Genomic DNA, 26,309 nt, shown 5'->3' with positions numbered 1-26,309 from the left:
ACAAAATGTGCCCATCAGTGTTGCTCTTAAAATAAAATATGCCCATCAGCGTGCCCCTGATATACCAAAGGGGGTGGAAGCTGCGAGATATGGAGAGCCAGGAACCGCAAGTAGCAAGGGGTTTGGGGGCGCGCACGTGACATCACGCCCCTACTCGCGGCCCGTGAGTGCCATCTGGTCTTCAGTCAACTCCGAGACCTGCTGTGAGGAGCAGGGGGTGGGCGCACGCACGCAGCGTCACTGGTTGCTGGGGAGACCCGCGGTCCCAGCAAACTAGTGACGGCTGTTTTAGAAGGACACTTCACTGCACCCCCCCACCCCCAGTAAATTGTACCGTCCAGGGCATCCATCCCATCCGCCGCTAACCCCCCCCCGTACCAGCTCTTATCCATAGGGATACATTGCAGTTCATTTATGATCCGTTTAATCACAAACTGATGGAACGCTCGTGTGAAAAGGCCCTTGGATTGAATATTTGTCAGTAGCTTTTATAACAATTAAGGATGTTTATAACATGAAACTGTCCTCTGTGACAATTCCGGGGCAGGTTGGTATGTCCCCTCCTGAGTCAAAATAACAGTCTCTCTCCACACCAGGTGGTCCCTTCAGTCCACTCCAGTCCAAACAGCACTGACAGTCCCGCTTCTGGCTTGCCTTGATCCCGTCCCACGGACCACAAGGCTCCGGCCACTCCGCTCGGCTCCATTGCACTATGACATCACACAACAGGATCAGGCACTGCCCCCCCCAGACCCGCCGCTAAATCTGTGTCTTTGAGTTTGTTCAAACCTTAATTCCATAAATAATATGATATTAGATTTTTTTACTACAGGAGTATATAATGAGTTTGGAAATTCTAGAGAAATGCTTATATAATGCATTACAATTTAACTAAACCCATCAGATTTTAGTAGACTAAAACAATTTTAGTTGACTAAAATGTACTGGAGATTTTAGTTGACGAAATACAACTAAAACTAAAACAATTGCAGATGACTAAAACGGGACTAAAACTAAAAAAGTCATAAAAAAAAATAAATCGAAATTTGATGCCCAAATTAACACTATTAACTAAATTAACACATTGCCTAAAACACTGTGTATCATAAAAAAGTCATTTTTTTAAAGTATGAGTATTCTTCCCTTGTTGCTTCTCAGTGCGGCTGGTCTCCTACAGCCTCTTTGCAGCCACTTACTGTCTACATGCACTCCAGCAATGGTTACAGTACATGTCATTAGTGGTGCACTGAAATTAAAATTCCAGTGCCAAAACCGAAAATTCAGGATTCACTTAGCAGAAAACCGAAACCAAAATTGACAGTTTTTTAAAACTAAAATTTTAGAGAAATGAATGTGGCTGATGCTTTTGCACTGAAGTCAATGGGATGCTATTTTGCATTGAAGTCAGTAGGGGGCGTTTTTGCATTGAAGTCAATTGGAGGCGATTTTGCATTGACGTCAATAGGGGGTGTTTTTGCATTGAAGTCAATGGAAGACGATTTTGCATTGAAGTCAATAGGGGTCGATTTTGCATTTAAGTTAATGGGACGTTTTTGCATTGAAGTTAAGGGGACGCAATTTTGCATTGAAGTCAATGGGACACGATATTGCATTGAAGTTAGTGGTACACGATTTTGCATTGAAGTCAATAGGTACATGATTTTTCATTGAAGTCAATAGGGCACGATTTTGCATTGAAGTCAATGGGACACCACGGGATGCCATTATTGGCACCTTTTCTTTCAGAAGGACATCTGTCCCAATCGCAGAGAGCCGCTGCAGTCATCTGTGCCCACCTGTGCCACCTGCCAGTGCCACCTACCAGTGTCCACAGTGCCACCTACCAGTGCCCACAATGCCACCTATCAATGCCACCAGTCAGTGCCTCATCAGCAGTGCTGCCTATCAGTGTTACCTACCAGTGCCCATCAGTGCCACCTATCAGTGCCATCTATCAGATGCTACCTATCAGTGCTCTTCAGTGCCACCCATCAATGCCACCTATCAGTGCCCTTCAGTGCTGCCTTATCTGTGCCTATCAGTGCAGCCCATCAATGTAGCCTCATCAACGCATATCAATGAAGGAGAAAAATTACCTGTTTGCAAAATTTTATAACAAACTATGAAAAATGTTTTTTTGTTTTATTTTCCGTCTTTTGTTTAGCAAAAAATAAAAATCCCAGTAGTGATTAAATACCATCAAAATAAAGCTCTATTTGTTTGAAATAAATGATAAAAATTTTATTTGGGTACAGTGTAGCATGACCGCGCAATTGTCATTCAAAGTGTGAAAATTGGTCTGGGCAGGAGGGGGGTTTAAGTGGTTAAAATTATATTTGAAAAGACACGTTAAAGCTCATGTTAGTGTAGTGCTTACTCCCTAAGGAGCCACTGGTGATGATGGGTTCTCTGTTCTGCCACAAATCTTAAAGCTGCTCGGTCCCCAATGACACACCTACTTATAGGTTGAGGGCCACAGGTTGAAGGCCACTCACAGCTGTGTAACTTACATGTTAGTATGTTACAACTCCATAACACTACACAGGAAATAGGCCAAGCAACTGGCGGTGAGTTAAGGCAAGGTATTAAAGCAATGCAGTTAAATAATGCATAAATCAATGAACATGCAATAACACATTTCAAGATGCTGTACTAGATAAATGAGCACTGACCCATAAACTGGCAATCAATTGAACTGTAATGCCCCGTACACACGGTCGGACTTTGTTCGGACATTCCGACATCAAAATCCTAGGATTTTTTCCGACGGATGTTGGCTCAAACTTGTCTTGCATACACACGGTCACACAAAGTTGTCGGAAAATCCGATCGTTCTGAGTGCGGTGACGTAAAACACGTATGTCGGGACTATAAACGGGGCAGTGGCCAATAGCTTTCATCTCTTTATTTATTTTGAGCATGCGTGGCACTTTGTCCGTCGGATTTGTGTACACAGGATCGGAATTTCCGACAACGGATTTTGTTGTCGGAAAATTTTATAGCCTGCTCTCAAACTTTGTGTGTCGGAAAATCCGATGGAAAATGTGTGATGAAGCCCACACACGGTCGGAATTTCCGATAACAAGGTCCTATCACACATTTTCCGTCTGAATATCCGACCGTGTGTACGGGGCATAACAGTGTTAAACCAAACACTGCAAAACAGGGTTAAAGTATAGGCATGAACTAACCAAGAAAAAAAAATGATGTTAAGTAACCTCTAGCAAACAATTAGTGAGCAGTAAAGATGTGCAGGAACCTCTAGCAACCAATCAGTGAGCAGTAAGGATGTGCAGTAACCTCTAGCAGTCAATCAGCAAGCAGAAGTGATGTGCTGTAACCTCTGGCAATCAATCACAATCACTGCCTCCCCTGCTGCAGTAAACTCTAGTCTAGCTGCTGTTTATTGTATGACCCAGAGCAGGTGAAGAGCGAAATTGCAAGGGGGGGGGGGGGGGGTGAATGTCCCAAGCAAATGGGACTATTGGCTTTTTATAAGTGGATCCTGGAGGCGGCCTGTGAATATCGTGGCACTATAGCACCAAACATTCTCAGTACAAATACATTCAAAAATGCATATATTTATACAAAGATGATTTATAAATAAATGTATACAAATATGAATATTTAATGTATTTGAACATGCTCGGAAGTTTCTTTTTTTATTGGGGGGGGGGGGGGGGGTGCAAGTAGCTAGTCTTGCCTAGGGTGCAAAATTGCAAAATAATCTAGCATCGGCCCTGGGTGGAGGAGTATGATGTAATGTTGTCGGGGAGGTGCTAGGAGAGGGAGCCTGCAGCTGTCACCTGTGCCCTGCCCCCGAGCATAGTTCCCAGGTCATGTGGGAATAGTCACTTTAGAAATGCCAATTAATTAAAACATATTTTGTATATTATATCTGTGTGGTAACCTATGACTGTCCGGTCAAATCCGTCAGTGTTGCCAACCGTCAGTATTTTTACTGGCAGCCAGTAAAAAACACTTTTCACCTTCACCTGCCGGTAAATGCCAGTGACAGGAAAAAGGTTGCCAGCTAAAAGTATGGCTGTGAAGCTCGGCTTGGAACTGTGCATGCGCAGTTCCAATCTGGAGCTGGCCAAGGCCATACGAGTGGCTACTAGGGTCTGCTGTAGGGTCTCTGCTAAAAAATATATATAATGTTTTGGGGGTTCTAAATTTTTTTCTAGCAAAAAAATCAGATTTTAACTTGTAAGCAACAAGTGTCAGAATGAGGCTTGGTCTTTTTGTGGACAATGTGGTGACAGAAGAGTTGGTGGCAATGACAAACATTTCTAGGGACAAATCAGAACTGAATCTGTTCTTTGTACACAGGGACATCAATGGGACTTTATTTTTTTGAATGTATTCTGTTTACTCCATGTACACACATTTACTGTCCAGTCAGTGTTATCACTGGCCGTCCTATTGCTGTCCCCCACCAGCCTGCATGACATTGCCACCAGTGGGTGGGGGTCACACGCTCACACCCCGCTGACATCACGGAAGCGCCGAGTCGCACGCAGATGACGTCAGTCACGTGACCGGCACACAAGGAACATGGCGGCTGCGGCTCTGCTGAGAGGAAACCTAAGCCGGGTGCTGAGAGCCTGGGGCCGGCCCGGGGCCCTCGTGTCGGCACGGAGCCCTGGCGGTGAGTCGGCTGACGTCACGACCGTCGCTGTCATGACGTCAAATGTCCATTTAAAAAACGAGGAGCCAGGCAGGGACACCCACGTGGTGCCTGTGTCCTGGGTGTCCTCCGGGGTGGGGGTGGGGCTCTGTGTGAATCCTGGCATGGAAAGCTGGGATTTGTAGTTCTACAACATGCAGGCTGTCATAGAAGGGGGATTTCCATTTCCAAAGATGCTGACCTTGGGACTCTCCTTTCAATGACTCCTCCGCCCTAAAGTGATATTTCATTTATGGCTGAGTCAAGCAGTGTCCATGAGTCTCACTCCTGCTGCTGCAGCCATTGCTGTTTCCTCTCATCCGGAGACCTGTAACCTAAAGAGGATTCGGTGTATCTGAAGTCATATCTTTTTATCAATTTTGAATAAAGTAGAGTAGGGTATAGGCTTTTTTCCCATTTTGGATAGAGAAAGGAAGGGCTATAAACCTTTTTTTCCCCTGCTGTGTCCCCTTGGGGAGATTTCCCATCACTTCCTGTCCTATGGCCAAACAGGAAGTGAGAGAACCCTCCCCTAAAGTGAGTGAATCCCTGGTTGTCCTCTATTCCTGTTCTGGTGACAACCCAAAATGTGGGATTTTCTTGTACTGTCAATGATGGTAAACAGAAAAAATGGGGTGAATCTCCCTGATGAGGACACAGACAGCAATAAAAAAAACTAACAAGTGTTCTAATCCCTCTCCACTCCATCCAAAATTAAAAGTTTTAGCTTTAATAACACTTTAAAAAGTCATTTTTTTGCCACCTGTGTCTCATTGGGGAGATTCCCATCACTTCCTGTCCTATAGACTCAACAGGGAGCAAAAGGATTTCTTTCCACAGTGTGGGAAATCCCCTCCTAGACGGTTGTCACGGGAACATGTCCCCAGTCACCCCCCTCTATTTCTGTATCAATGACAACTCTGTTTTTTATTTGTTCTCGCTCTTATACCCGGTGACCTTGGTGACCAGGACAATAAAAGAGGATTCTTCTCCTTAAAGCGGAACTCCACCCAGAATGGGAAGCTCCGCTTGTTTGCTTTCTATTTCCCTCAGCTGCCACATTTGGCTCCTTTCAGGAGGAGGGGGGGGGGAAGCGGGTACCTGTTTCTGACAGGTACACGCTCCCACTTCCTGGTGACTTCGCTGCGGCGAGTTCATCCAAAAGTTTGGCCCCCCTCCTCCTTCCCCTGCCTCCGGGCCATTCACTGAGCGCTGTAAGGACCCGGCTGTAAAGCCGCAAGGCAGTTTCTCTTAGCACCCGAGAATCGATTAAAAAACCCACTGAGGTGCCGACATCGCGGGCGCCCTGGACAGGCAAGTGTCCTAATACTAAAAGTCAGCAGCTACAGGATCCTGTAGCTGCTGACTTCAAATTTTTTGGTGAGGGGGGGCTGGAGCTCCTCTTTAACCACTTGCCGACCAGCCACCGCACTTTCACTGGGCAGAATGGCGCGGCTGGGCGAAACAACGTTATGTAACGTCACTTCGCCCTGTGGCTCGATCACCGCCGGGCTCCCGCGATCGCTCGTGACACACTGGGAACTGGGATCTGTGTGTGTAAACACATAGATCCCGGGTCTCTTAGGGGAGAAGAGACAGATCGTCTGTTCATACAAAAAAATTTCGTTTGGGTACAACGTCTCACGACCGCGCAATTGTACAATATACATATATACACTCACCGGCCACTTTAATAGGTACACCTGTTTAAATGCTTGGTAACATAAATTGCTAATCAGCCAATCACATGGCAGTCACATGATCCTGTGAACAAACAAACCCTAAAGCTGGCCGTACACTGGGGGGTCTTTATTTTTAAAATTATGTTCAATTCTCTGTTGCTAATCAGCCAATCACATGACAGCAACTCAATGCATTTAGGCTTCTAGACATGGTGAAGACGGCTTGCTGAAGTTCAAACCGAGCATCAGAATGGGAAAGAAAGTGGATTTAAGTTACTTTGAACGTGGCATGGTTGTTGGTGCCAGACGGGCTGGTCTGAGTCTTTCAAAAACTGCTGATCTACTGGGATTTTCTCACACAACCATCTCTAGGGATTACAGAGAATGGTCTGAAAAAGAGAAAATATCCAGTGAGCGGAAGTAGTGTGGATGAAAATGCCTTGTTGATGTCAGAGGAGAATGGGCAACACTAACTCAAATAACCACTCGTTACACCAAGCTATGCTAAGACTACAATTCGCACAGGATCACCAAATTAGACAATAGAGATTGGAAAAAAATTGCCTGGTCTAATGAGTCTCGATTTCAGCTGCGACAATCAGATGGTCGGGTCAGAATTTGGTGTAAACAACATGAAAGCATGGATCCATCCTGCCTTGTATCAATGGTTCAGGCTGGTGGTGGTGTAATGATGTGGGGGATATTTTCTTGGCACACTTTGGGCCCCTTAGTACCAATCGAGCATTGTTTAACCACTTCAGCCCCGGAAGATTTGGCTGCTCAATGACTAGGCCATTTTTTGCGATTTGGCACTGCATCGCTTTAACTCACAATTGCGCAGTCGTGCGACGTTGTACCCAAACAAAAATTTTTTCCCACAAATAGAGCTTTCTTTTGGTGGCATTTGATCACCTCTGTGGTTTTTATTTTTTGCGCTATAAACAAAGGAAGAGCGACAATTTAGAAAAAAAAACACTATATCTTACTTTTTGCTATAATAAATATCCTATCATAAAAATAGGTAGTATTTCTGCCCCTCGACCACTTCCAAGAAGCTACAAGTAAATCTACTGAATGTTCACATGTGGTTTGGTGTCATTTGGGAACTGTGAAAACAGTGCCGTGTCATTTATTGGTAACTGTTTGAACTTCTTTATATTTTTACAATGGTCTTCTGGTGTCAGTGATTTTTGCCAAACTGCCATCAGGCAATTTTGTAATGTGTAAGAATTCCTCTCAGTTTATTAATCCTGGTGTTTGCTGTTGAACAAGAGGAGTTGAGCTGGAGGTTGTGTAATCCCGATTTATTGTTTTGTTCTTAGTATGGTAAAAAAATATACACAAAAAGTAGAAGTGTGCATGTATGTTGGATTGATCAGAATAAGCACACATTGGTCCAGTAAGCTAACTGATATGTACATATTGCTTCACTGCAGCACACTGACCCCTCCAGTCAGGACAAGGTCAGGAAAGTTACAACATAGTAACTGGCATACATCTACCTTCCACAGACTGCTTGTCGTGGATGTTTCATCATTTCTGCATACCTTCCCGCCCACCTTGGCGTCCTTTTAAACAGTTTGGAGCATTTGGGGTGCAGGAAGGATTGTGATCACGGTCACAGTGGTCAGATGATGATTAGAAGTCGATTCAGCCAGCTACTGATCTGTAGCCCAGACCGAGAGCTGTCAGCAACAACTCAACCTTTGTGTGAGCAAGCTCTCAGCACATAAACACTGGCTGCCCAGCGACGCATACAGTGCCTTGCAAAAGTATTCACCCCCTTGGCTTTTTACCTATTTTGTTACATTACAGCCTTTAGTTCAATGTTTTTTTAATCTGAATTATATGTGATGGATCAGAACACAATAGTCTAAGTTGGAGAAGTAAAATTAGAAAAATATAAACATAAAACTATTTTTCAGAAATAAAAAACTGATAATTGGCATGTGCGTATGTATTCACCCCCTTTGTTATGAAGCCCATAAAAATCTCTGATGCAACCAATTACCTTCAGAAGTCACATAATTAGTAAAATGATGGCCACCTGTGTGCAATCTAAGTGTCACATGATCTGTCATTACATATACATACCTTTTTGAAAGGCCCCAGAGGCTGCAACACCTAAGCAAGAGGTACCACTAACCAAACACTGCCATGAAGACCAAGGAACTCTCCAAACAAGTAAGGGACAATGTTGTTGAGAAGTACAAGTCAGGGTTAGGTTATAAAAAAAAATATCCAAATCTTTGATGATCCCTAGGAGCACCATCAAATCTATCATAACCAAATGGAAAGAACATGGCACAACAGAAAACCTGCCAAGAGACGGCCGCACACCAAAACTCACGGACTGGGCAAGGAGGGCAATAATCAGAGAGGCAGCACAGAGACCTAAGGTAACCCTGAAGGAGCTGCAGAGTTCCACAGCAGAGACTGGAGTATCTGTACATAGGACGACAATAAGCCGTACGCTCCATAGAGTTGGGCTTTATGGCAGAGTGACCAGAAGAAGGCTATTACTTTCAGCAAAAAACAAAATGGCACGTTTTAAGTTTGTGAAAAGGCATGTGGGAGACTCCCAAAATGTATGGAGGAAGGTGCTCTGGTCTGATGAGGCTAAGATTGAACTTTTTGGCCATCAAAGAAAATACTATGTCTGCAAACCCAACACATCACATCACCCAAAGAACACCATCCCCACAGTGAAACATGGTGGTTGCAGCATCATGCTGTGGGGATGTTTTTCAGCAATCGGGACTTCGAAACTGGTCAGAGTTGAGGAAAAGATGGATGGTGCTAAATACAGGGATATTCTTGAGCAAAACCTGTACCACTCTGTGTTTGATTTGAAGCTAGGACGGAGGTTCACCTTCCAGCAGGACAATGACCCCAAACACACTGCTAAATCAACAATTGAGAGGTTTAAGGGGAAACGCGTAAATATCTTGGAATGGCCTAGTCAAAGCCCAGACCTCAATCCAATAGAAATTCTGTGGTCAGACTTAAAGATTGCTGTTCACAAGCGCAAACCATCCAACTTGAAGGAGCTGGAGCAGTTTTGTAAGGAGGAATGGGCAAAAATTCCAGTGGTAAGATGTGGCAAGCTCATAGAGACTTATCCAAAGCGACTTGGAGCTGTGATAGCCGCAAAAGGTGGCTCTACAAAGTATTGACTTTAGGGGGGTGAATAGTTGTGCACATTGATTTTTTCTGTTGTTTGCTTCACAATAAAAAAAAAAAACACACATCTTCAAAGTTGTGGGCATGTTCTGTAAATTAAATGATGCAAATCCTCAAACAATCCAGGTTAATTCCAGGTTGTGAGGCAACAAAACACAAAAAATGCCAAGGGGGAGTGAATACTTTTGCAAGGCACTGTATGTTCAGGATGTGGGTTTAAAACCCCACCCTTTTACCTCTACACATACAGTATCTGTTGGACGGTCTTAAATGGGTCAGTGCCTGAATATTTGGTCACTGAAGCTCTTTCAGCTCTACTTTGCAAATAGCCACATCAGTTGTGCTTGTCTCTCCCACTTCTGATGCCTAACCATTGGTCATTGAGGTTGTCTTTCACAAAGAATTGCCAGTAGTGAGGTGCAGGAGGGTATAGTGGTAGCTTCAACTTAAAGCGGTATTAAAGCCTAAAACAAATATATATTGCAGCTTACCAATCATTTGATGTAGTGTCTGCATTCGGTTTTTTTTTGTTTTTGTTTTTTTTTTTGGGGGGGGGGGGGTTCTTTTCTGCTTTCCCCTGGTTGTGTGTCAAGGAACACACCTCATGTATTGGAATGCTCTACTCTGGATGAAGGAGCAGTGGGAGCACCTTTGGACGGCAGCATTGCCAGTCTGAGGGACAGGAGTGTTAGAAGTACCAAGAGAGTTAAATACACTGACAAATTAAAGCTGAACTCCAACTAATACTTTAGTTAAAGCCAACAGTTTTTTTTCCTTTTGAGGTTAGTGCTTTACACACAGAAATAAAAGCTGGTAATTTAAACAACCCTGTCAGTGGTAAATAGTCTGTCTCTGTCACAAACCATGTATCAGATTAAGACAGAAGTACAGTTAAATCACACTTGTTTATTAATAATAAAAAGGTAAACGTAGTCAAAACATAACCAGAGTTCAGGAACCGGAACGGATAGTCAGACAAGCCAAAATGTCAGGGAGCCAGAGATGAGCGTAGTAGAACAGCAAGCAGGATCTGGAGCCAGAAAGAATGTCAGCCAAGCAAATCTTTAACAGGAGAGCTTCTCTAGAGATGTGACCAAGGTGAAGGCAGAGGTCATCTGGGCTGGACGGCTTAAGTAGACAGGACTGACGAGCAGGATATCATCAACAGGTGAGTCACTGTGGAGAGAGATTGGAGCTGGCAATTAGCCGACAGCTGAGCGGACAGGTTTTCGGGGTCCCGTACGCGGCTTGGCTCCCAAAAAGTCTCACACATGTGGTATCCCCGTACTCAGGAGAAGCAGCAGAATGTATTTTGGGGTGTAATTTCACATATTCCCATGGCATGTTTGAGCAATATATCATTTAGTGACAACTTTGTGCAAAAAAAAAAAAAAAAATTGTCTCTTTCCCACAACTTGTGTCGCAATATAAAATATTCCATGGACTCCACATGCCTCTCAGCAAATAGCTTGGGGTGTCTACTTTCCAAAATGGGGTCATTTGGGGGGGTTTTGAACTGTCCTGGCATTTTATGCACAACATTTAGAAGCTTATGTCACACATCACCAACTCTTCTAACCACTTGAAGACAAAGCCCTTTCTGACACTTTTTGATTACATGAAAAAGTTATTTTTTTTTTTTGCGAGAAAATTACTTTGAACCCCCAAACATTATATATTTTTTTAAAGCAAATGCCCTACAGTTTAAAATGGTGGGTGTTTCATTTTTTTTTTCACACAGTATTTGCGCAGCGATTTTTCAAGCGCATTTTTTGGGGAAAAAGCCCACTTTTTTAAATTTTAATGCACTAAAACACACTATATTGCCCAAATGTTTGATGAAATAAAAAAGATGATCTTTGGCCGAGTACATGGATACCAAACATGACATGCTTTACAATTGCGCACAAACGTGCAGTGGCAACAAAATAAATACATTTTTAAAAGCCTTTAAAAGCCTTTACAGGTTACCACTTTAGATTTACAGAGGAGGTCTACTGCTAAAATTACTGCACTCGATCTGACCTTCGCGGTGATACCTCACATGCATGGTGCAATTGCTGTTTACGTTTGACGACAGACCGCCGCTTGCGTTCGCCTTAGCGCAAGAGCAGGGGGCGACAGGGGTGCTTTTTTTTTTTTTTTTTTTCTTTATTATTTTTTTGCTTTTTTATCTTATTTTTAAACTGTTCCTTTTCATTTTTTTTTTTTTTTTTCTTTATTATTTTTTTGCTTTTTTATCTTATTTTTAAACTGTTCCTTTTCATTTTTTTTTTTTTTTTTTTTTTTTTTTTTAATCATTTTTATTGTTATCTCGGGGAATGTAAATATCCCCTATGATAGCAATAGGTAGTGACAGGTACTCTTTTTTGAAAAAATTGGGGTCTATTAGACCCTAGATCTCTCCTCTGCCCTCAAAGCATCTGACCACACCAAGATCGGTGTGATAAAATGCTTCCCCAATTTCCCAATGGCGCTGTTTACATCCGGCGAAATCTAAGTCATAAAATGCTCGTAGCTTCCGGTTTCTTAGGCCATAGAGATGTTTGGAGCCACTCTGGTCTCTGATCAGCTCTATGGTCAGCTGGCTGAATCACCGGCTGCATTCTCAGGTTCCCTGTTGAGACAGGAGAGCCAGAGAAAAACACGGAAGACGGTGGGGGGGGGCATTCCTTCCCACGGCTTGTAAAAGCAGTCTAGAGGCTAATTAGCTGCTAAGATTGCTTTTACATGAAAGCCGACCGCTGGCTGAAAAGAATGATACCAAGATGATACCTAAACCTGCAGGCATCATTCTGGTATAACCACTCAAAGTCGTGAATGGCGTACCTGAAGACAAAAAAATGGTTAACAATAAAGCACAGTAAACGGTAAAGTATAAAAAATTGCATACCTGAAAAACAAACATGATAAAACATAATAACAATAAAACATTGCAGAATAGAATACAGTAAAAAAGAGCAGAACAATAGAGAGAGAGAATAGAGAGAGAGAGAGAGAACAATGAAACGACAACTATTTTTTTTTATTTTATATTTTTTTTTTTTTTTTTACACTTTTTTTGTAACTAACTTTTATAACTGTAACCGGTTCCAGGTTCGGGTCTCTCAAAATGCGATGGCATCTTGGGAGACCCTGTGAAAGTGTGCCTAGTCTGTGCAATGCTGTACCCTACGCTAATACTCAACTAGTGCATGGTAGCGTTCAAAACATTCACCAATGCAAAGACCAGGATTGTCAGGACAGGAGGGACAATAATAGCGGGTGTCATGTCTATATCCGCGCTTGCTGCAGACACGACATCTTTTTTGGGGGGGTTCGTTGGGTAGGGGTACTCGGGAGGACATAAAAATGCCTCTCATGCAGCCGATTGCATTTGGTTGGGGATGTGAATGGGGGAAGTACGGGCGCTGCAGAAGTGGTGGGTTCCCAATTAGGATTGGCGAATGCAGCAGGAAGGGCATTATGGGCACGACGGGCCTGTGTTTGTCTTCTTGGTGGCAGCGGGACACTACTTGTGCTTGCCACCTCACCAGCTTGAACTGCACTTATGGGACTCGCCACGTCACCAAGTGTTACTGCAGTGCTGGTTTGACTACGACTGGGGTGTACTAGGCCGCTGGTGCTTGCCAGTTCAATAAAAAGCTTCCAAAAAAACTGTTAGCGATCGCAGGGATCAGGCCTGACTCTGCGAACGCTGCAGTTATGCGTTTAGTGTTTTGTAAGTGACAGTGATCGATCGATACTGCACTTGGGTGGGCTGGGCCGGGCGGAAGGGCAAACGCAGGTGCTAGCAGGTATCTGGGCTGATCCCGCTAACACTGCGTTTTTGGGAACCCTAAACTGCTGGGGACGCTAGTATAGATCTGATCGGATCAGATATTGATCCGTTCAGATACTATACCACTAAGGGAGGTGTACGGCGCGTGCGTGTGTGTTAGCGGTACTGGCGCTAACCTGACGCTGCCTGGGGCTGGTGCTTGCCAGTTCACCAAAATGCTACCAAAAAAACTGTTAGCGATCGCAGGGATCAGGCCTGACTCTGCGAACGCTGCAGTTATGCGTTTAGTGATTTGTAAGTGTCAGTGATCGATCGATACTGCACTTGGGTGGGCTGGGCTGGGCTGGGCTGGGCTGGGCTGGGCGGAGGGGCAAAACGCAGGTGCTAGCAGGCAGAGGTGGGGGACTCGAGTCACATGACTTGACTCGAGTCGGACTCGAGTCACCTTTTTGAGGACTTGCGACTTGCTTGACAAAATTAAATAAATGACTCGACTTGACTTTGACTTGCCACTAATGACTTGCGACTTGACTTTGACTTGGGCTATTTGACTTGCAATGACTTGCAATGACTTGGCACCACCAGTGCTGTGTCAAGAAAAAAGCACTAAGCAGTTTTGTTAATGTTGAAAATGAAACAAAACCTTTCCTGAAAACTGACTTTTAACTAATTTTAAGGATGGAAATGGGGTAGATCAGTATTTTGACTTAATTTGTGACTTGACCAAAATAAATGACTTGACTTGACTTGCTTGACTTCTAGCAGGGACTCGACTTGACTTGCTTGCTTTTCGCCACAGTAACTTGGGACTTGCTTATGACTTGAAGGTTAAGACTTGAGACTTGCTTGTGACTTGCACATGTGTGACTTACCCCCATGTCTGCTAGCAGGTATCTGGGCTGATCCCTCTAACACTGCGTTTTTGGGAACCCTAAACTGCTGGGGACGCTAGTATAGATCTGATCGGACCAGATATTGATCCGTTCAGATACTATACCACTAAGGGAGGTGTACGGTGCGTGCGTGGGTGTTAGCGGTACTGGCGCTAACCTGACGCTGCCTGGGGCTGGTGCTTGCTAGTTCACCAAAATGCTACCAAAAAAACTGTTAGCGATCGCAGGGATCAGGCCTGACTCTGCGAACGCTGCAATTATGCGTTTAGTGCCTTGTAAGTGACAGTGATCGATCGATACTGCACTTGGGCTGGGCCGGGCGGAGGGACAAAACGCAGTTGCTAGCAGGTATCTGGGCTGATCCCGCTAACACTGCGTTTTTGGGAACCCTAAACTGCTGGGGACGCTAGTATAGATCTGATCGGATCAGATATTGATCCGATCAGATACTATACCACTAAGGGAGGCGTATGCCGCGTGCGTGGGTGTTAGCGGTACTGGCGCTAATCTGACGCTGCCTGGGGCGACGCATATCACCGCCGGGCGATCAGGGGGCTAAACCTTTATTCGGTAATAAACGGCGGGTGCCCTGACACTATACAAAATAAACGAACTAATCAGCGTCACCCGTAACAGTTATACGGTGATCAGTGGTGAAAGGGTTAACTAGGGGCAATCAAGGGGTTAAAACATTTATTAGGTAGTATATGGGGGTCCCTGACGCTATAAAACGCTGACGGCGAACCTAAATATTTACCTCACTAACTAGCGTCACCAGCGACACTAATACAGCGATCAGAAAAATGATCGCTTAGTGACACTGGTGACGGGGTGATCAAGGGGTTAAAACTTTATTAGGGGGGGTTAGGGGGGTACCCTAGACCTAAAGGGGGCTAATACTTACTGTCCCAACACTGTAACTGTCACAAACTGACACCAATGCAGTAATCAGAAAAAAAAAAACAAAAAACTGCTGGTGTCAGTTTGTGACGGGGGGGGGGGGGGGGGGGTGATTGGGGGGCGATCGGGGGGGGGGGATCGGGGTGTTTTGTGTGCCTGGCATGTTCTACTGTGTTGTGTAGTGTTGGTGCACTCACAGTGAAGTCTTCTCTCCTCGGCGCTGCAACGGAAAATACTGAGCCGAGGAGAGATGACATCATTTCCTTTGCTGCTGTTTAGCATACAGCAGCAAAGGAAGTGATCTGATTGGCCGGCGGCGATCGCGAGGGGGGGCCACGAACGGATGGCCTCCCCCTCACCTCCGATCGCCGGGGGACAAAACAAGACCGCCTCGGGCACCGGGGGGGGGGGGGTCCGATCGGACCCCCCACCCGCGGGAGGCAAATCACGTACATGTACGTGATTTTGCCTGCCCGTGCCGCCTTGCCGACGTACATCGGCGTGAGGCGGTCCTTAAGTGGTTAAACCCAAAAACAAAAATTTGCCGTTTACCTACCTTTTTAGATGTGGTTGCTAATAGGGTTGTCCCGATACCGATACTAGTATTGGTATCGGCACCGATACCAAGCATTTGCCCAAGTACTTGTACTTGGGCAAATGCTCCCGATGCTTCCGCCGATACTATGACAGTCAGCGGTGATCGGCGTGTGGGGGAGTTACAAGCTTCCCCCCCCGCGGCTTTCAGTGACATAAAGCGATGATTGGTGCTTGTAACGATGATCACCGCTGACTGTCACCTCATCCTCCTCCATGCCCACTCCGTTCCTCTGTCCCCCTCTCCTTATCTGTCCCCCTCCGTTCCGTTCCTCCGTTCCTCTGTCCACCTCTCCTTATCTGTCCCCCTCCGTTCTGTTCCTCCGTTCCTCTGTCCCCCTCTCCTTATCTGTCCCCCTCCGTTCTGTTCCTCCGTTCCTCTGTCCCCCTCTCCTTATCTGTCCCCCTCCGTTCCGTTCCTCTGTCCCCCTCTCCTTCTCTGTCCCCCTCTCCTTATCTGTCCCCCTCCGTTCCGTTCCTCTGTCCCCCTCTCCTTATCTGTCCCCCTCCGTTCCGTTCCTCTGTCCCCCTCTCCTTCTCTGTCCCCCTCCGTTCCGTTCCTCCGTTCCTCTGTCCCCCTCTCCTTATCTGTCCCGTTCCGTTCCTCTGTCCCCCTCTCCTTCTCTGTCCCCCTCCGTTCCGTTCCTCTGTCCCCCTCCGTTCCGTTCCTCTGTCCCCCTCTCCTTCTCTGTCCCCCTCCGTTCCGTTCCTTTGTCCCCCTCTCCTTCTCTGTCCCCCTCCGTTCCGTTCCTCTGTCTCCCTCTCCTTCTCTGTCCCCCTCCGTTCTGTTCCTCTGTCCCCCTCTCCTTATCTGTCCCCCTCCGTTCCGTTCCTCTGTCCCCCTCTCCTTATCTGTCCCCCTCCGTTCCGTTCCTCTGTCCCCCTCTCCTTATCTGTCCCCCTCCGTTCCTCTGTTCCTCTGTCCCCCTCTCCTTCTCTGTCCCCCTCCGTTCCGTTCCTCCATTCTGCTGTGCCTCTCCGCTGTCCCCTCCGTTCTCCCCCTCCTCCTTCCTTTGTGAATGGATAGAGTCAGCTGACTCTGTCCATTCACATAACTGAAACATTGTAATCTCCTGTGATTACAATGTGTCAGTTTATGAATGGAGAGGAGCCGCTGTCTTCTCTCCATTCATTCTCAGTGCAGCTGAGGCTGCAGAGAAAGGGACTGGGGAATCTCTATCCTCTGCCTCTTTCTCTGTCTCAAGGGGGGAGATATCAGAGGTCTGTTAAGACCCATGATATCTCACCAAAGCCCCCCAACAGGGCTGATTTAAAAAAAAAAAAAAAAAAACATATTGCAAAAATGAATAAAAAAAATATTATTGTAAAAAATAAAAATTGTAAATAAAAAACAAAAACACAGACACCGTCCCCCCCCCCCCCCCCGAAAAAAAAGAAAGCATTGTTAAAAAAAAAAAAAAAAAAAACTGTCACGTGACATTAAAAAAAAAAAGAATCGGTATCGGCAAGTACTTGAAAAAAAGTATCGGTACTTGTACTCGGTCCTAAAAAAGTGGTATCGGGACAACCCTAGTTGCTAAATGATGTTTTTAATGCATTGGCCTAACTCTTTGCAGGCTATCCCCTCTTCAGTCTATAATGGATGCAGCTGCCAGACTCCACCTTACCAACCGTTCAGTGTCTGCCACCCCTCTCCACCAATTCCTCCACTGGCTTTCCATTGGCCAACAAATAAAATTCAAAACAATAACATACAAAGCCATTTACAACTCTGCCCACAGCTACATCACCAATCTTGTCTCCAGATTTCACCTAAACCCTTTTCTCCGTTCCTCCTGCTCTCTAGCTCTCTTGCCTCCTCTTCCCATGTGCTTCTCCAGAGCCTCTCCTATCCTCTGGAACTCTCTACCCCATTCTTTCTGGCTATCTCTTACTCCGTCCACTTTTAGGCACTCCCTGAAAACTCATCTCTTCAGAGAAGCCTATCCTGCCTTCAGCTAATAACCAAATCTTTCTATTTCTTTCATCAGTTCATCCCTCCCAGTTTTTACCTTTTGTTTCACCAGCCCTTCTCTATTAGATTGTAAGCTCCCAGGAGTAGGGCCCTCCTAATCCTCCTGTATTGAATTATATTGTTGCTGTATTGTCTCTCTTTTATATTGTAAAGCACTGCGCAAACTGTTGGCGCTATATATTTCCTGTATAATAATAATTTGGGCCTTTTAAGAAAAAAAAAAATATATATATGTATATATAAGAGGTCGACCGATATGGGTTTTTCTCTGGCCGATGCCGATATTTAGAAATCGCGGTGGCCGATATATGATGCCGATTTTTTTGGGCCGATATATTAGGCCGATTTTTTTTCTTTTTTTTTTTTTTTTTTTTTTCCCTTCATCTCTTAAAATCTAACAGTTAGACCCCTTTCACACTGGGGTGTTTTTCAGGCGCTTTTGGGCTTAAAATAGTGCCTGTAAAGTGCCTGTAAAACGGCTCCCCTGCAGTGTCAGTGTAAAAGCTCGAATGCTTTCACACTGAGGCGATGTGCTGGCAGGATGTTAAAAAGTCCTGCAAGCAGCACCTTTGGAGCGGTGTATACCGCTCCTCCACCACTCCTGCCCATTGAAATGAATGCGCACCGCTGCCGAAGTGCCTGCAAAGCGTTTCGGCAGCAGCGCTTCAGGGGTGCATTTAACCCCTTCCTCGGCCGCTAGCTGGGTTATAAGCACCCTGCTAGCAGCCGAATAGCGCCGCTAAAATGACGGTAAAGCACCGCTAAAACTAACAGCGTTTTACCGTCAACGCCTGTCCGCTCCAGTGCGAGAGCAGCCTTAAGTAATAAGTGATACAGAAATTTTTTTACATTTAAACATTTATTAAACAAAACAAACCTCCAATTAGTTCACTTGTATGTATAATTTAGATTAAAAAAAAAAACTATATCTTAAATATTAAATACACAAAAACAGGTAATCAAAACTTTTGGACGAAAAAAAATGGGCTAACTTTACCTGCTTATTTTTTAATTTTTTTTTTTCATTAGTGTATTTTTTAAAAAAAAAATTGCGTTTGAAAGACCGCTGCGCAAATACTGTGTGACATAAAATATTGCAACAACCGCTATTTTATTTCCTAGGGTCTCTGCTAAAAATATATATATATATATATATATATATATATATATATATATATATATATATATAATGTTTGGGGGTTCTAAGTGATTTTCTAGCAGAAAATACAGGATTTTTACTTGTAAGCAACAAGTGTCAGAAAAGATTTAGTCTTTAAATGGTTAAACTGAGAGCTTCTACACAGGGAGTTCAGTCTATTGATAAAAGAACCTGAAGAGATGCAATGTTTCTTCTTATCAGATTTGGCAGGCTGCCCAGAGAGGAGAGAAGTCTTTCCACAGATAACTTCAGGCAACTTGCATTGACTTCGAAGTCATTTGCAAGTCCCGCTGAAGTTATAATCAGCTTTTTTTATCAGCACAATCAGCGGATGCCGATTAAGTAAAAAAAAGCCAAATATCGGCCGGCCGATATATCGGTCGACCTCTAATATAAATATATATATATATATATATATATATATATATATACATATGTATGTGTGATATATATATATATATATATATATATATATATATATATATATATATATATATATATATATAAAATATATAGTTTTACCTGGTGATCCAGCCAGTAAAACACTTCATCACAAAGCTTACTCACTATACTGTATCTATGGAAGAGCAGCATTGTCACCCTAGGACATGTTGTGTTAGAACTATAGAACACCCTCCCCCCTTATCTCTACAGAAGGTGTTCTGTAGACCAGAGATAGCTGGATAGAGCTGATAACTGCCTGAGATTTCAGTGCAGCATTGGCAGAGAACACATGACGTTAGGAGCTCACTGGATTTCTGACAACTCAACAGGTATTTTTCTGTACAGGCATCGTCTTTTTTTTTTTTTTTTTTTTTTTTTAAGAGGCAAAACGTGGGAAATGGGCATGTATTGTTGAGATGTATTTTTAACATACAGTTTAATAAAGTATTGAAATTATGGCAAGGAGTTAACTATGTAACATTTAACATAATGAATATTCATATTGTGCATGAACTAAAATGAGTGACTGCTTGTTTTTCCTCTAGGCTATATCCACAGATGCCAACCATCTACCTGGCATTCATTGTCCTCCTCCAGAAACAGTCTTTGTTCCCTCAGTGCCACAGCCTTCCGGAGATACAGCACACAGACTGCAGAGAGTAAGGAGGAGGAACCACCCATACATACCATCATTTCTGACACTGAGAGCGTGCAAGGTAACAAGCCCTATCTCTTGTATAGCCGACTAACTAAATTTACAAAATATAGTGAGTATCAGGTATCTGAAGGAAGAACGGTCTGATATCTACTGCACAGAAAACACAGAAATAATTGCTATGAATTAGGTGTTCAACAAAGGGGTTTAATAAACGCATTCCTCTAGACATGAGGGTTAAAGTGATTGAAAAGGCACAATTTTTTTTTCCTATAAAAATAACAAACATGTTATACGTACCTCCTCTGTTGCAGTGGTTTTGCTCAGAGCAGCCCAGATCCTCCTCGGGTCCCTCTTCACTCTCCTGGCCCCTCCCTCCTATTCAGTGCCCCCACAGCAAGCAGCTTGTTATGCGGGCACCCGAGTCATGGCTCCCTGTGTCCATTCCGACACGGAGCCCCGCACCCTTTCTTGGCTAGCTGACTTTCATTGACAGCAGCGGGAGCCAATGGCGCCACTGCTGTGTCTTAGCCAATCATGAAGGAGAATCTCGGACTGTCAAGACATTTGTGGACATCGCTGGACAGAGAGAGGGACCTCAGGTAAGTATTAGGGGGCACAGGGGAGACTGCTGCACACAGAATGCTTTTTATTTGAACTCATTAAGATAAAAAAACATCTTCCTTTACAATTCCTTTAAAGCAAGATAATAGAGGAAGGAGAGTTGGAGATGTTTATTTCTCCTAAAGCTTGTTTTTCCCAAAAGAAGTTAGAACTAACAGTTGCTATAAAACATAATTTTCATAGCTGGACTTTGGTCAGTAGTATTAGTTATTATTTGTAAGTTCTATGGCCGCTATGCTCCCTCCTTGACCAGGTCCACTGGCCATGTTAACTGCCTTTGTGTAGTTCATGCCTATCTGCGGTGACATTAATATGTTTCCTCTCTTTACGATGGGGAGTCCCAGGCTGCTGAGATCCTCAGTCACTCCCACCCATCCATGCCTGTATAAGTTGAATGGACTCCAGAACAGCATACTCAGCGGTGCTGGGAAATATTCCAAAACAGCATACTTGGAGGCACTTGGAACTTTTAGACTTGCTAGTGTAGTCAGATAAAGGAAAAGTTCGAACAAGCTCAACAGCTCTGGCGAGGTGGCTCCCACAGAGCAAAGCTTCCCTCAATGGGCACCCGACAATAACTCAAACCATAGAAATACAATATAGAATTGCAGACCAAAATCGGATTAAAAAAAAAAAAAATCCAAGATAATTTTAGGTCAAATAACTGTTTATTCAGATTATTACAAGAAATTGAGTATAATTCCGTAGTATAAAATCGTGTACACCATTACAATAAAATCCAGCTAAATGCTAGGGAGAGAAAATACGGCAATAAACAATGATAAACTCAAATGTACCTGCGAGTAAAGTACGGAAAACACAAGCTTGTGTGTGTAGTATTATAATAACCACAAATGTTCATAAGTGAAGCACACCAATAGCATATAAACAAAGCTAAACTAAATTTAACCAAAGGAAAAACAAATTTGCAGCTTAGCTGCTACATTTCAAAAACGGTCAACCAATTAACATATTATGACCAGCTAGCAATAGATATGATCGAAAACAATAAGGAGGGGTAAGGAAAAAAGGAGAATAACCAGGGGGGAGAGGGAACTATCCCTGCACTGAGAGAAATAAAAGATACTCCAGGGAGAATCCAGTTCCCGTAAGCGTCCAAAAATGATCAAGCAGGCTTAAGAAAGGTAGGTATATCTAATTCGCTGGGAAACTAATGCCAGGAAGTTGTCGGAATCTCTGTAGGCCCTCCAGCAAGTCTACGTAGAATGAACTGACGCAGCAAGATAATTTTAATTGTTGATCTAAAAACGGCCAATGTGTTTTGAGCGCCACACCAGTGACAAAAACCAGTGACATCACAGATCTATATTAGAACCAGTATTGAACTCACCTTATGAAGAAACGACCTGACAGCAGATGCAGAGCAGCAATGGGTTGAATGACCGCTCATGAGACCCCCAGTCTTTCCAGCCAATTCACGTCTGCATGACTTGATTGACAGTCATGCAAATGTGAGAGGAAACAGAGTAAACTAAGCTCTTTGTTACAGCCCACCCATAATTCCACCCACAGCTCGCCTCCTGCTTGAGTTCAGCTTTAAAATACATGGAATGGCAAAAAAAAATGTTTTAACCTCCTCCCTTTTCTTTCCTTCCCTTCACTACACACACATGCACTCTCCATTAATCTGATATGATTCCCCCCTCCACAAAAAAATAAATAGTTTGAGCCTCTTCTTTATTTCACCCTCCCATGATCTCTTTTAATTAATTTCGAAGTGTTTAACAGGGGACTATGGCACTGCCAGTCCTACATTGTAGGCTGGTGACATAGATTCATTCCAGTGAACTACACCTCCCGGCATACCATAGGCCAGTGCTGTCATTGGAGAAGGTCTAGACTTGTTCTTTACAATCTTTTTGCTTCCAAGTAACTACAGAAATGCTGTTGGTTAGCACAAGGGTATGGTATGCGTGGTTTCTTCACTTTGGAAGGTGTTAAAGAACACCCATTTGAAGCAGTTCATATGTAACCATGAGCTTTTTTCACCAATCACTTAGAGCTAATAAGACTAATGCCCCGTACACACGGTCGGACTTTGTTCGGACATTCCGACAACAAAATCCTAGGATTTTTTCCGACGGATGTTGGCTCAAACTTGTCTTGCATACACACGGTCACACAAAGTTGTCAGAAAATCCGATCGTTCTAAACGCGGTGACGTAAAACACGTACGTCGGGACTATAAACGGGGCAGTGGCCAATAGCTTTCATCTCTTTATTTATTCTGAGCATGCGTGGCACTTTGTCCGTCGGATTTGTGTACACACGATCGGAATTTCCGACAACGGATTTTGTTGTCGGAAAATTTTATCTCCTGCTCTCCAACTTTGTGTGTCGGAAAATCCGATGGAAAATGTCCGATGGAGCCCACACACGGTCGGAATTTCCGACAACACGCTCTGATCGGACATTTTCCATCGGAAAATCCGACTGTGTGTACGGGGCATAACAATGACTGATCACCAGCAAAGGAAAGGGATTGGGAGAAACGGTGTATTCAAATGCAATTATAGACACCAATTCAGGCATGTCTGAGGACATGTGTTTGCTTTTAGTTCTAGTGATTTTGTACTTTTTAGAATAAAGTTCTGTCAGAATATTACATAAAATGTATTAATTTACTGCAAGAAGCCATTGATTGAGTCACTTTAGACTTTTAAATTAGGTTAAAGTGATTGTCTCGTATTGTTCCCTATAAAAATAACAAACATGTTATACTTACCTGCTCTGTTGCAGTGGATTTGCACAGAGCAGCCCCGATCCTCCTCTTCTCGGGCCTGTCTTCTGGCCTCTACCTCCTGTTCAGTGCCCCCACAGCAAGCAGCTTGCTATGGGGGCACCCGAGCCGAGGTAAACTGCTCCGTGTCCATTCAGATCTGGAGCCCCGACCTCACCCCGATTGGCTAGCTGATTTTGATTGACAGCAGCGGGAGCCAATGGCGCCGCTGCTGCATCTCAGCCAATCGGGAAGGAGAATTTCAGACGACTGAGACTCTCGTGGACATCGCTGGACAGAGAGGGACCTCAGGTAAGTCTTAGGGGGGTCTGCTGCACACAGAAGACTTTTTATCTTAATGCATAAAATGCATTAAGATGAAAAGCCTTATGCCTTTACAACCCCTTTATTTAAGGCGGCACCTGTTTAATTTCCAAAAAATATTACAGCACTTTAGTAATGAACGTATTAATAACTGTAACTTGCAACATTTTGTACCGGAGAAAGGGGACATAAATCAATTCCTAAAGTGCTTGTAAAGGCTGAAGGTTTTTATCTTCATGCATTGTATGCTGCTCCCCCAGCCCCCCTCCAATACTCACCTAAGCCCCCTCTCGATCCAGCGATGTGCATGAGAGCTTCAGCTGTCTCGGGACTTCCTCTTCTCATTGGCACAGTAGTTTTACAGGGTGAGGAGTAAAAAAAATAAGTATTTTCTTCTTGTTGATTCAGTTATTTGCCTAACTTTGTAGGGCATTATTCCTTTGTAGTTGTTGATGTACTGGTGCTATACTCTAGTAGGGTTGTTGCCATTGGTTAAAAATCTTTTTTTCTACTCTATTTTAGGTTCTGCCTCTAAACACGAGTTTCAGGCTGAGACTAAGAAACTGTTGGACATTGTTGCCCGCTCTTTATACTCTGAAAAAGAGGTATAACTTTTTGACTCTACTTATGCACATTAAAGGCCAATATCACCCAAAACAGATACCTACATTTTGGGTGGGGTGGAACAGGGTACAATCCCCAGCAAGATCTTTACTGATTTATAGGCTCACCAGTTTAAATCAGCCTCCACCCAAGACTGTAGATCTATGTTCTAGGGAGGGGATGCCACAAAGGGTGTATGTTGGTGCCCTTGGTCATTAAGGGGTTAAAGGAAAGTATAATGGTTATTGGTCAGATTCATAAATGTTTAAAGTTTGCAAATTTTCTTGCAAATGTTCTTTATATCGTTTTGCTATTATTTGCTTAAAATATTTAATAGCATTTGATACATGGTGCATACATAACTCACTAATCCTGGTACACACTACTAGTTTTTTTTCCGTTTTAACTCAGCGGGCTGAATGAAAAAATACTGACAGCTCAAGACTAGCCCCTGTACTAACTATCCTATTTGATGTTAGTACAGCAATCTACCCTGCTGTGCTATTGTGTTCTGACAGGGGGACTGCCATTGGCCGTGAGCACCAATTGGAAGCAGATCAACTCGTGTCCCTTCCAACAGAAGAAGACAGCTGAGCGGCCGGCTTTCTTATGTACTGGCCGTCTCACATTTGACCCGTGTGTACTAGGCTTAAAAAAAAAACACCAATTAGAGCTGCTGTACTAACTATGTGCAGTTAGATATAGTGATCTCCCCTGCTGAGCTCTTGTGTTCTAACAGGAGGACTCCGATCAGTGCTCTCCGCCATTGGCTGAGAGTGCTATTCGGGAGTCGGACGGCTGCTGGTTTTCCAGCATGCTCATCCGACAGAAGCCAGGCGTTTTTTTGTGAACTGGCTGATGTCTCCGGACATTCGGCTCGTTCAGTTCAGGTGAGTTTCACAGAAAAGCTGTAGAAACAGCTTTGTAGTTATGCTAATTGTATGTGGGAGACCTGCTTATGTGCAGGAAAGACTTGCACCAGTGGTAGCCAATAGCATCAGACCGCTACAGGGATAGTGAAAGTAGTGACTATTACTCTTTTTGATAAATCAATCCCTGACTTGCAATAGGAGCAGCCTGTCCTTCTCTTCCAACTTGCTCTAGCAACAGGTAAAGGGGAAAAAGTATATAGTTGCTAAAAAAAATTACAATGGAGGGCCTCATATATGAGGCTCATTATGATGAAATTGATGGCAGAGGTCTCTGGAGCTAGCAATTGAATAAAAATGTAATTAAAATTCATGTTTGTTTATGACTTTATGGCTTTTCCCATGGCAGGTCTTCATCCGGGAACTGGTCTCAAATGCCAGTGATGCTCTTGAAAAACTCCGTCACAAGCTCCTTTCCCAAGGGAATGGCTTGCCAGAGATGGAGATTCACCTACAGACAGACAGTGATAAGGGGATCATCACTATCCAGGTACGAGGAATTGGGTAACAGAAATGTAGCATCATACTTGACAGTAGTGGTGAAGATGCATTTTGTTATGTCAGTGCACTAAGTCTTAGTGGTAAATATCTTTGAATTTCAGCTAGTAGTCTTCTTCCCACTCTTGGTAAAGGGGTGTGTTGTTGATTGTATGAAACTTTCCTAGAATGTTCGAGTACACAGCAGCTATAAGCCATACACTTAGTGGTAGGATAGACATTAGGCAAAAAAAATAGGCCTGGCACCTCTAATCCACTGTACAGAAGCATTTTGCTCAATTTTAGCTTTGTGTTTTTAGTGAATTCATTAGGATCGGACTTTAAATGTACCCCGTAGGAAAATATTTAACCTTCAATCGCATAGTCATAAATCAATAAAAAAAAAAAAATACTATTTTATTGTATTGATTATTTAAAAAATAAATAGTGTTCATCATTCATGTTTAATAATCCGTAAAGGAATATGATTCTGGGATGGTACACTTGAGTTAATGAAATAACCTGTATGGTTTCCACCTTGTGTCTCTGGTGAAAATGAATTTAATATATATATATCTGTCCTTGTTCTGCAGGACACTGGAGTGGGGATGACACAGGAGGAGCTGGTCTCCAACCTGGGGACTATCGCTCGTTCTGGATCTAAGGTAGGAGCTCAG

The 26,309-nt window shown here is 43.7% G+C and overlaps 1 protein-coding gene across 1 annotated transcript in view; it reads left to right on the top strand.

Annotated features, from left to right (window-relative positions):
* The first annotated feature begins 4,495 nt into the window (after positions 1-4,495).
* TRAP1 (TNF receptor associated protein 1) overlaps positions 4,496-26,309 on the top strand; it is a 35,878-nt gene continuing 14,064 nt past the window's right edge. Inside the window, exons 1-5 of the mRNA XM_073636574.1 lie at positions 4,496-4,651; positions 19,826-19,996; positions 24,146-24,228; positions 25,505-25,645; positions 26,226-26,297. Coding sequence (XP_073492675.1) covers positions 4,558-4,651; positions 19,826-19,996; positions 24,146-24,228; positions 25,505-25,645; positions 26,226-26,297 — 561 coding nt within the window. The 5' untranslated portion in view covers positions 4,496-4,557. The remainder of the gene's footprint in view (positions 4,652-19,825; positions 19,997-24,145; positions 24,229-25,504; positions 25,646-26,225; positions 26,298-26,309) is intronic.

This window comes from Aquarana catesbeiana, linkage group LG06, assembly GCF_042186555.1.
Source record: "Aquarana catesbeiana isolate 2022-GZ linkage group LG06, ASM4218655v1, whole genome shotgun sequence".
In the NCBI taxonomy this organism is placed as follows: domain Eukaryota; kingdom Metazoa; phylum Chordata; class Amphibia; order Anura; family Ranidae; genus Aquarana; species Aquarana catesbeiana.
Note: the sequence above shows the minus strand (reverse complement) of the source record. Positions and strands in the feature narration are given on the sequence as shown.